Source organism: Silurus aristotelis (assembly GCF_946808225.1).
Source record: "Silurus aristotelis genome assembly, chromosome: 28".
Lineage (NCBI taxonomy): Eukaryota > Metazoa > Chordata > Actinopteri > Siluriformes > Siluridae > Silurus > Silurus aristotelis.
This window is the reverse complement of record NC_139601.1, coordinates 16933035-16945212: the sequence shown is the minus strand read 5'-3', so window position 1 is coordinate 16945212 and position 12178 is coordinate 16933035. Positions and strand designations below refer to the sequence as shown.

At 39.9% G+C, this 12178-nt stretch overlaps 1 protein-coding gene and 2 pseudogenes across 3 annotated transcripts; all 3 read right to left on the bottom strand.

Annotated features, from left to right (window-relative positions):
• Positions 1–1205: 1205 nt before the first annotated feature.
• Positions 1206–2201, bottom strand: LOC310722313 (trace amine-associated receptor 7d-like; the record flags this gene model as incomplete). Its single annotated transcript, XM_083534666.1, has 1 exon — positions 1206–2201. One exon carries the CDS (start codon positions 2199–2201, stop codon positions 1206–1208), a length of 996 nt encoding a protein of 331 aa, XP_083390792.1.
• Positions 2202–6465: 4264 nt separating this feature from the next.
• Positions 6466–7570, bottom strand: LOC310722312 (trace amine-associated receptor 7d pseudogene; annotated as a pseudogene). Its single transcript has one exon. The product of its transcript is annotated as a trace amine-associated receptor 7d pseudogene (transcript).
• Positions 7571–9328: 1758 nt separating this feature from the next.
• Positions 9329–10321, bottom strand: LOC310722170 (trace amine-associated receptor 13c pseudogene; annotated as a pseudogene). Its single transcript has one exon. The product of its transcript is annotated as a trace amine-associated receptor 13c pseudogene (transcript).
• Between the last annotated feature and the right edge of the window lie 1857 nt (positions 10322–12178).

Genomic DNA, 12178 nt, shown 5'->3' with positions numbered 1-12178 from the left:
ATAGATAGATAGATAGATAGATAGATAGATAGATAGATAGATAGATAGATAGATAGATAGAACTTTATTGTCATTGCATAGTGCAGGTACACAGCAACAAATGGCAGTTTGGCATCTACCAGAAGTGCAAAAAGTAGCAATCGTGCAAATAGTGCAGATAAACATGTATCATATGTACAGCATGTGATATGTATGTAAGCATATGTACAGTGATTAAATATAAAGGCTGTATCAGTGCAGAGACGTGTGGACATCATTAAAATCCTTTGCTATGTTTCCACACGGACAGTTAATGAGGTGATACCGGAGAAACTGCACCTCTTCAAGTCAACAAGCTTTTATATATATATATATATATATAATCATAGACATTTTACAGATTTAAATGATGTGTTGTTTTTATCTCTACGATCAATAAAGACAGTAATTTATGTTCGTGTCGCCATTATGAGGGAAAAACCCACAAAACGCCACCCAGAGGGTAAATTGTGTAAAACATGGCGGATTTGGTGTTTGATTTGAGACTTTGTGCAAAAATAAAACAGAAGTTTACTGATTACAAATATTTTTGGGTGGAGTTTATTTATTTATTTTATATCTAAGTAAAGAAGGGACGTTGTGAATAAGTGTACGTTTTGCTGGAGGTTTTAATTTCGCCTCTTTTATATTTAGTTATTTATTTATGTATTTATACTTTTTATAAAAATGGTACAAACAGAAATGCGCGCTGAATTGATGTCATGTTAATAACATCTAGTGCCGTTTACAATAATTAAAATTTTGACAGCCAAATATATATATAAACAGTGAGGAAAATAAGTATTTGAACACGCTGCTATTTTGCAAGTTCTCCCACTTAGAAATCATGGAGGGGTCTGAAATTGTCATCGTAGGTGCATGTCCACTGTGAGAGACATAATCTAAAAAAAAAATCCAGAAATCACAATATATGATTTTTTAACTATTTATGTTTAGATGTTTAAAATTTTCTTTCTCTCGCTGCCATAAAGTCAAGAAGTTCTACTGAACTACAGAATAATAAATAAGTCTGTGTGTGTCTGTGTGTGTGTGTGTGTGTGTGTAGGAGGAACAAGATAAGCATGAACTACAGTACTGGACATTTTTTCATTGGATGTATTATAAATATTTAATTACATCTAATATAAATGAAACATTAAGGCAAATCATCAAAAACCGATAAAACACTATTTATTAATAACATTGATTAATTCAGAGTCTGTTTGGAACATTTGCAGAGTTATAATTAATTTAACGCACCTCCTAAACCACGGATAAAACAGAGCGTAAATAACCGGATTAATGGTGGAATTCAGAAAAACCAAGACCAAAAGTTTCTGAACAGTTTCTTTCTGTACTTCAATAACACTCCCTAATAAAGTGTAAATATAATACGGAAGTAAACACGCCAGAAACACAGACACTAAAATCCCGAGGACTTTGGCTGCTTTTCTCTCAGATTTCATGGAGTGGGAGGTGATTTTCTGTGTTTGAGGTCGTGTGTGATTATTAAGCTCTCTGATAGCAGTGGCGTGTTTCTTTGCGATCATAAACACACCACTGTACAATATGATTATGACAGAAAGTGGAAATATAAATGATACAACAAGATCAATTGAAAACACAAATTCATTCATAGTGACTAAACATTCTCCAGGACACATCCCAGGATTCGCAGAGGTTCTACTGAAATAATAGTGTGCTGTGTTGTACACCAGGCACAGACACCAGTGAGAAGAAACCACAGTGCACATGGTTCTTGTAGAGATTGTGTTTGAGTAGAAAAATGGGTTTGAAAGCACCAAATACCGATCCACAGAGATCAGAGCGACATTATACACAGACAAGTTCCAGAGAATAAAAGAAATGATCATTAAACCTATACAATACTCCGAATAAAAAATCCAGCATGACTCGATCGTCCAGATTAAAACTGGAGGCATCACAAAAGCACCGATGAGGAAATCCGTCCCAGCCAGAGAGAGCACGAGCATGTTGGTCGGAGTGTGAAGCTGCTTGAAGTGAAGAACAGAGATGATGACGAGCAGATTTCCACACACTGTTAGAAGAACCACAGCAGCTGAACACACGTACAGTAAGATATAAACTGCAGGAGATACAGATCTCTCTGGACAGGAGAAATGCTCACAGAGATCAGAAAGATTTAACTCTGTCACATTCATGAATAAAATGTCTCATGAAACAACTCGCTATAAATTCATGCTCCAAGTAGTTAAAGGGTGAGTAACTTGGATATATATACTGTAGAAAATAATCCCACCCCCTAATTTTGATTGACTCCTTAACTGACATGTAGAGACCTCATTGGAACAAAAAGCATAGAGGTGGTGACCATCCATCAGGGGTGTCCCCGAAGCCTGTGCGGATTGTAAACCTCACATTTTAAATGTAGATTAACATCGAATGTTTTTAAATGTACAAACAAAACACAAGGTTTTGTCTTCAAAACACATTTTCTTCTTTTAAATGCCGTTTGTATTTTCGTAAAACAAATTTCATATTATGTAACAGCGCTTATAAGAATAGCACAGTATAATAATGACAGTATATAATAGTAGTATCTATTTCTTTAGAATTATATAAAAACTGTTCATTAACTAAATAAAAATTACTGTGTTAATGTTGACGTTTATTTGGAATATTTACCGGTAATTTACAGATTTACCAATCATGAATAATTTATTACACCTCCTAAAAAATCCCAATCTTTTAGTAGTTGTGGGATGTCAGGGATCCTCCTGCCACGCCCCCTCTCTCTCAGCTGCTCCCGGCGCTAATCGCCGACACCTGTTCTACATTACCATTCCCCTATAAAAGTTCCCGTTCCAACCTCACTCGCTGTCGGATATACGTTGTCATGCTTAGTGATCTTCCGGATTCCAGACTGCCCGCTGGTTCATGCTCCTTGGTCCGATCCTACTGGAAACAGTTTTTGAGTACAACAAGTGTTCCGCTGAGTGCGCCGCTCCGCTCCAGTGTTTCGCCGAGCGCGTCGCTCTGCTTCAGAGTTCCGTTGAGCGCTCTGCTCCGCGCCAGGGCAGCGAGGAGGATGTAGTACAGCTGACTGCCTGTGAAGAGGACATCCTACCACCGCCTGGTTGTGAAAGGGACATGGTACCGCCGCCTGGCTGCAAAAAAGACGTTGTATCGCCACCTGGCTGCGAAAAGGATGTTGTACCGCCGCAGAGGTTGTACCACTGCTGTCACGCCTGAAATGGCCACAGAGTCCTGTCAAAGGTGTCCCTGCGCTACAAGTCCTGCCGAGGGTGCTGTTGCACCCCAGAGTCTGCTCCAAACCTCCGCTAAGGGCGTCACACAGCATCTCATTTCCGCCAAAGGCGTTGCTCAGCCTCGGATCCCTGCCGAGGGCGTCGCTCCGCTACTGATCTCCACAGAGGGCGTCGCTCCACACCTCCGCAGAGGGTGTCACTCTGTTCCAAGCCTCCGCAGAGGGCGTCGCTCCACTCCAGACCTCTGCAGAGGGCGTCGCTCCACTCTAGACGTCGCTCTGCTGCAGTCCTCCGCAGTCGGCATCACTCCCCCTCAGACCTCCGCAGTGGGCGTTGCTCAGCCTCAGATCTCCGCAGTCAGCGTCACTCAGCCTCAGACCTCTGTAGCCGCCCCTGGAGGTGGGGTAATGTCCGGGATCCTCTTGACAAGCCCCCTCCGTGGCTCTCTCCCAGCCACTTCCGGCGCTAATCACCGAAATCTGTTCCACATTACCATTCCCCTATATAAGTTCCCGTTCTGACCTCATTTGCTGTTGGATCTACGTTGTCATGCTTAGTGATCTTCCAGATTCCAGACCACCCGCTGGCTCATGCTCATTGGTCTGATCCTACGGATTATACTCGCTTTACAGTTTATACTCGTTTTCTGGATTTACCCCACGTTATGGTTCGTAACTCTTCTGAACTCCTGTTTTGTTTCTGAATGTTAATAAACAATGATTGAGTTCCTTCCGTTTCCTTCACGTGGTCACTGCCCTGACATGGGATTAATCCGCTTTTTTTTCCTTTTTTTTTTTTTTTAAGTTTGCTATAAACATATTATCAAAGATACATTTTACCCCAATCATGAACTATACATGAAAAACTGTCATGGAGCTCCCTGCTCCTTCTCCCGTGCGTGCCCTGCCCGCACGGAGTTTTTTGCCCAACTACTGATGTGGATCACCTGCGGCTCATTCACACACTAATTGCCTGCCTATTTAAACCCCTCACTTTCACACACTCACTGTCGGTTATTGTTTCGTACATGTGTTTTGTTTCCCTGCTGTGGTTTTCACGGTACGCTTCCCCGTTTCGCTCAGCTCCGCGCTTCCCTTCGTGCACCTTGGGATTTATCTTCACGACCCGCCTTGCATGCGGTTCGGGACCCTGTGGTCCGCGCTCCAGTTAGCGCACCACTGGATATTACCTTTTGCAAGTGTTCTGTGTTGGCATTGCCTTGTATCTGACATGAAATATTGCTTTGTTTCACTTCGGCTTCCGCTTCAGCTTCTCGCATTACAAAAACAGACTGAAAAATGTAATTTCTTTGTCAACAAAAACAAACCATTACACTGTTGATTTCTGTCGGTCTTTATCCACTACCATCTTTTGCACCATCCAGTTTGCGACTGTATATTCCACCCATATTTATTCTTTATAGATTGTACCATACAAACATTCATATTTATTTAATTTATGTAAATCATGTAAACACTGTATATTTCTGCACTTGCTGATATTGCACTCGGGTTAGACCCAAACTGCATTTCGTTGCATTGTACTTGTACATGTGTAATGACAAAATTGAATCTAATCTAATCTAATCTAATATGTACACATGCATATCATGTTATTTCAGCATGTTCTCTTCGTCACAGGTCATATCCTCTGCACAGATGTACTGTATATTACTACACTACTGTATATACACCATATTTTATTTCCTACTGCACCTTCTGTACATTAATAACTCTCACCCTTCTACATATGGACCCCAAACCCTTATTTAACATACTGCCACTTTTTCACTTCCGGTTAGATGTTAACTGCATTTCATTGGCTTTGTACATGGAATCTAATCGAATCTAAATAATAAAATAACCTTTTTCCAAGTTTAATAAGAAAAATATGTCTAATATACATCGGTTTTCTGTTTATCATCAAATCAAAATCAAATCAAATTTTATATGTCACATACACATACATACAGGGTACGACATGCAGTGAAATGCTTTTTACGACGGTCCGGCATTAGGTAATAAAATGGGTCTAAAAAGGAGAATAAAAATAAAAAATAAAAACAGGGAAAAAGAAGGCAGATAAATAAAGTATAAAAACTATATAAAAATAAGAATATATGAGGATATATATATATATATATATATATACACACACAAAAAAATGCTTATGGCAGTGTGCAGTTAAACAGTAAACAGTAATCAACAGTAAACAAAGTTAAGCATAATTTTTGATTGTCCATAAAGTGTACGTGGGGGGTCTGGTGTGGTGTAAAGTGTACGTGGGGGGTCTGGGGTGGTGTAAAGTGTACGTGGGGGGTCTGGTGTGGTGTAAAGTGTACGTGGGGGGTCTGGGGTGGTGTAAAGTGTCCGTGTGCGGAATGGTGTGGTATAAAAATATGAAATGTAAAGTGCACTCTGCTGTGCGAGTCCAGTGTCTAAAGTGTCGTAGCACAAAAAGTGAGATATGTGCAGGGAAAAAGGTCTGATGATGGAGAGAGTGGACCAGTTTTTAGATCCTGAGTGTCTCCTGGTTTAAACTCCTAATTGCCTGCGGGAAGAAGCTCCTCCTCATTCTCTCCGTGTTCGCTTTAAGGGAGCAGAAGCGTTTCCCTGAACACAACAGAGAAAAGAGTCCATTGTTGGGATGGCTGAGGTCCTTCATAATGAAGTCCACGATCAACTCCTTAGTCTTGCTGATGTTCAGGAGAAGGTTGTTCACCTGGCACCTTCTCTCCAGGTTTTTAACCTCCTGTAGGTAGGCCGTCTTTTCGTTGTTGGAGATCAGACCCACCACAACAGTGTCGTCAGCAAACTTGATGATGGTGGTGGAGTTGGAAGTGGCCACACAGTCATGTGTGTCATCATCTACCATCATTAATATAAAAACACATTTATCACAACTGTGTTTATTCAACATTCATAAAATGTTCTTTCTCTCGCTGCATAAACTCAAGAAGTTCTACTGAACTACAGAAAACTCTGTTTATACACCAAACACAACAGTAAAACCAATAGTATTGTACAAAAAAAGATCTACTAGAATCTGTGTGTGTGTGTGTGTGTGTGTGTGTGTGTGTGTGTGTGTGTGTGTAGGAGGAACAAGATAAGCATGGACATTTTTTCATTTCCATGTTTTATAGATATTTCTAATATAAATAAAACATTAAGGCAAATCGCCAAAACCTGATAAAACACTATTTATTAATAACATTGATTAATGCAGAATCTGTTTGGAATATTTGCAGATTTATAATTAATTTAATGCACCTCCTAAACCACGGATAAAACAGAGCGTAAATAACCGGATTAATGGTAGAATTCAGATAAAGCACCATCACAAGTATCTGAAATATTTTTGCTTGTATTTCAATAACACCACCTAATAAACTGTAAATAAAATACGGAAGTAAACACGCCAGAAACACAGACACTAAAATGCCGAGGACTTTGGCTGCTTTTCTCTCAGATTTCATGGAGTGGGAGGTGATTTTCTGTGTTTGAGGTCGTGTGTGATTATTAAGCTCTCTGATAGCAGTGGCGTGTTTCTTAGCGATCAGAAAAACCCGACTGTACAATATGATTATGACAGAAAGTGGAAATATAAATGTTATTATAAGGTTAATTACAGCCCAAGTCCCGTTCATGAAGAGAAAACACTCTCCAGGACACATGACAGAACTTGTGAAGTTTCCATTAAAATAAATGAGTGCTAAGATATAAGTCACCACTACACACCAGTCACAAACAATTACAATACAAGTGATCCTCACTGATACTCTGTTCCTGTAGAAAAAAGGGTGTGAAAGAGCAAAATAGCGATCCACAGAGATCAGAGCGATATTATAGATGGACAGGATTGTGATGAAACCCCCAATAAACCAAAAGCTGATGCAGAATCCTCTCCCAAAAAACCAGCATGACTCAATCGTCCAGATGATCATCGAAGGCATCACAAAAGCACCGACAAAGAAATCCGACACGGCCAGAGAGAGCACGAGCATGTTGGTGGGTGTGTGAAGCTGCTTGAAGTGAAGAACAGAGATGATGACGAGCAGATTTCCACACACTGTTAGAAGAACCACAGCAGCTCCACACACGTACAGTAAGATATAAACTGCAGGAGATACAGATCTCTCTGGACAGGAGAAATGCTCACAGCGATCAAGTAGGTTAAACTCTGTCAGGTTCATGCTGAAAGAAATTCCTCATATACTGGATTTAATGACAGAACTGAAACGACTGGTGGTTTTATAGATTGTAGATTACTCACGCCCCCTGGGTTTGAGTGGCAGCATATGCAGACATATAATGTCATTCCTTTTTGGAACAAAAGTTCTAGTAAGTAGAAATGAAATAATTAAACCTTCATGAGTTAAAGCTTGAGTGACTTTTTTTAACTGGCAGTGTAAAAATCAGTAGGGTGAAAAAGGAATCCTCTAAATGCACGTGCTGTAGAACACAAAGCAGGAAACTTGAGCTTGTGTTCTACAGAAATGCCATTAGAAATGCCAATAGGACACAAAATGGGTGTTTAGAAAAGAAGGGAAAAAAAAAACAGATTAACAAATGCATAAAAATAGAGATGTACTTTAAAAACTTGCAAACTCCATCAGTGCTGTCATAAAGGATAATCTCAGGAGGTGTTGCACCAAAGGGCATTTATGAGGACCATTCACTGTGGACTTTGTGGAAACACGTTCGGGCTTCTATCCAATCAGATTGTCCATCACATCAAGTATTGCCACAAGGTCAGAAATAAACTGTGGGCTTTTGCTAGATTTAAAACCATGCTGCTTTAAGCTGTTGCTTTAACCAACCATACAGGGATTTGGTCACTCCAACGCCCCCTAGCCAGCATCCAGTCACACTGGTATTTTCACATCCTTTGATTAGATAGTCAGAGGGTGCACTAGTCAGAGCTTGCAAGTGGAAAGTTTCCACATTCCACAGGTACTAATGCACCATCATACTTTTAGAGATGTGGCTTTTTAAACTGGGTGCTGATAACAAGCTGGTCCCTATCCTCTTTAGTCCAGAAAGTTTTCCATTCTGTCTCAGTACATTTTAAAAGAGTTTTGGCCCAGAGAAGATGGTGGTGTTTCTGAATCTTGTTCATGCAGTCTTTTACAGATTAAAGCTCTGCCCATCTTTTCTTCTGAGAGACTCTTCCTCTCTAAGATGCACTGTTTATACTAACCCTAACCCTAGATCTCACTGACCTGCAGACAATAATCCCTATTAGTTGCTTAATGTTTTTCCAACTGTTTTATTTTAATAACACTTCTTTTTTATTTGAAAGAGTTTTGTTGCTCCGTCCCAACTTTTTTTGAGACGTGTTTCAGCTATCAAACTCTAAAATTTAAGTTTTTTCTTTAAAATGGTATATATTCTCAGTTCAAACATTTGACATGATTTCTATGTTTTTTTGTGAATAAAATATGGGTTTATGAAATTTGAAAATCATTACATTCTGTGTTTATTGACATTTTACACAGTGTCCCCACTTTTTTTTTGGAATTGGGTTTGTACACCATACTGATTCAGTAAACCATACTAACTTAATGCTTATTTTTCTGAATTCCCCTTTTAACTTTACTCTTATATTTTAATGCATATTAATCATATTTATGATGTAAATTAAACATTCTAGTTTGAATGCAATAAGAGGCTTTTTCCTTATTCCTTGCACGTTGCAGTCATCAAATACAGAAGATTATTCACTCTCATTGAAAAAGAAGGAAAATTCTACTGCTGCTCTTTTGTTATCTAATAACTGTGTCTAGAAAAGAGATTCAATGGAATATTTGCAGAGTTACACTTTATTTTATTCACCAACGTAAAACAATCGGCAAACAGTAGTCATAATTTAAAGCCCATTTCTGAGTTTGCTATCAATATTTATTTTGGAATATTTTGCAAAGTGTAATAAGCAACTGTGATAATAGTCTCACTACAGTACAGTGTGTATGTTACTATACTGATTTTGAGAATTTGATTATATAGATATTTGTAATTACAACATTTAACAATATCATTAAAACCTTTCAAAAAACAAATTCATGAAAGAACACTGATTAATGCAGAATCTGTTTTGAATATCTGCAGAGTTATAATTATTGTAACACACCTCCTAAACCACGGATAAAACAGAGCGTAAATAACTGGATTGATGGTGGAATTTAGACAAACCACGATCATAAGCCTCTGAATAGTTTCTGCCTGCAGGTCAATAACACCACCTAATAAACTGTAAATATAATACGGAAGTAAACACGCCAGAAACACAGACACTAAAATGCCGAGGACTTTGGCTGCTTTTCTCTCAGATTTCATGGAGTGGGAGGTGATTTTCTGTGTTTGAGGTCGTGTGTGATTATTAAGCTCTCTGATAGCAGTGGCGTGTTTCTTTGCGATCAGAAAAACCAGACAGTACGATATGATTATGACAGAAAGAGGAAATATAAATGTTAGTGTAAGGTCAATAAAGGGCCAAACCTCATTGACATAGAGCACACACTCTCCAGGACACATGACAGAATTTGTGAAGTTTCCATTGACATAAATGAGTGCTATGATGTAGGTTACCACTACACACCAGTCAAAAACAATTACAATACAAGTGATCCTCACTGATACTCTGTTCCTGTACAGAAAAGGGTGTGAAAGGGCAAAATAGCGATCCACAGCGATCAGAGCGATGTTGTAGATGGAAAGGACTGTGATGAAACCACAAATCAACCAAAAAACAATGCAGAAACTTCTTCCAAAAATCCAGCATGACTCATTAATCCAGATTAACATCGGCGGCATCACTAAAGCACCGACGAGGAAATCCGACACGGCCAGTGAGAGCACGAGCATGTTGGTCGGAGTGTGAAGCTGCTTGAAGTGAAGAACAGAGATGATGACGAGCAGATTTCCACACACTGTTAGAAGAACCACAGCAGCTAAACACACGTACAGTAAGATAAAAACTGCAGGAGATACAGATCTCTCTGGACAGGAAGAATATATACAGTATTCTGACTGGTTAACCTCTGTCAGGTTCATACTGTCTACATCAATAAAATAAATACTTCATATTCGGATTATATCATTGTTCAACCGTAACCGTAAGTCAGAAACAAATGAATTATGGCTGAAACTGCTGGTGGTTTTATAGTCTATAAATTGCTCACACCCCTTGAGTTTGAGTGGCAGCAGATGATGTAATGCCATGTTGGGAAAAAAGGACTCGATGGTACGGTAGGGAGAATTATACCAGCAATTATGTAAACTAAAGGAAAAACATTATGTATAGACAAACTACATACATATGAACTGTTAATGGGATATAATCTCATCAGGACCGCTTTAGTCTGGATTAGAAGGTCATTAGATTCAACGCCCGCACTGCCATGTTGCCTCTGTTCGTAACTTCATCAAGGCCTTTAACCCTTCAACTCCTCCTGCAGTAGCAAGGCAAGTTCTTTAGGCAAATACGGATTTTTAAAGATGTAAAGAATACAAAGCGCATCTGAGGGCACCGGGAGGAATTTAGTAAACTGACTTTTATAATTCTGGATGAAGCACAAATTTACCACTTTATCTTACATGTTAAATTAAGCCTAATAAATCTGATAAAGGTGCGGGCAAACCCAAAGCTTAACTCCGTCTTTTTACATTAGTTCCACGTTTTGTTTTATTTGTCTTTTGTACAATGAAATTCTTAAGTGAGGCTCCAGGCGAACTACAGCAAATATTAAATATACAACATTTAGAAAAATGTTACATTTACATTACATTTAAGACAGTTAAGAACTAATTCATTCATCTTCAGTGATGTTACTTAAAAGTTACAGCTCTGATATCTGACCACTGTTTTCTTTAAGGAATTTTCAGAAAGTGTCTGAGTGTTCACGATCTAAAAAAATGTGTATAATCAGTTAAAAAAAAGGACACTGGCCATCACTGGTGGGGTGACATCACGACCAGGAAGTATAAGAGGCACATAAAGAGAAGTCAGCGCCAGCTTCTGTTTGTTCACAAAGGGCTATATGTGTATATGTTGTATTTGTAAAACTTTTGTCTCAACAAAAAAAGGGAAAACAAGTCGGCTGTGCGTCCTTCTCCCCCACTATATAAAAAGTCGAGGGGGGGGGGGGGGGTAAGCACAGCTTGTGTGTGGGTCGCTTGGAAACGGAGCATGCTAGTCAATTCTCGATCGAGCTGACTGCGCTCATTGTGCTAGTATGATCTCTGCGTATGCTCCGCTTCCGCTGGGCAGTCTTCGTTTAGGGTGCCCTATCTCCTCCCGGTTTTCAAATGGACCTTGCAGAGGGTTTTGAGATGGGCTTGGCCCAATCTCTGACCCCACCTGCTCGGTCCAGTGCTCGTTCGCTGGCTCGAAAGCACAACTTTTGGCGGATTCCTCCACTGTGACAAGCGCATGCAGCTCCGCTTCTCTTCTTGCAAGGAGGGTGAGGGCGGGGTCGCACTCTGCGAGGAGCATATGGAGGTAAGGACACACGCTATTGCCAAGCTCAAAAGAAACTTGGTCGGTTGATGAGCAAAAAGAGCCTTCATTCAGTAAATTAGATGAGCACTTTGTGACACCAGTGTCACAGCCTCTGCGTCGGGGTCCAGATAATTGGCTAAGCCTTTTCGGCCCGCCCCTTTACTATGTATTCTCACATCATGGGGCGAAAAGAGCATGGTCACAAAGCGATACCGGTGATTGAAGATAAGAGATCTCTCTCCCAGGATCGCCTTCTCCCTGACCCTGACACTACCCACAAAAAAGCTTACGCTTTGGCAGGTCATGCCGCTGAGTCCCTGCACGTAATGGCGGTGTAACAGCCGTATCAGGCTGACCTGTGGCATGAGCTGAATGTGGGAGGTGCTCCGGACGGCCATATTCACAAGCTC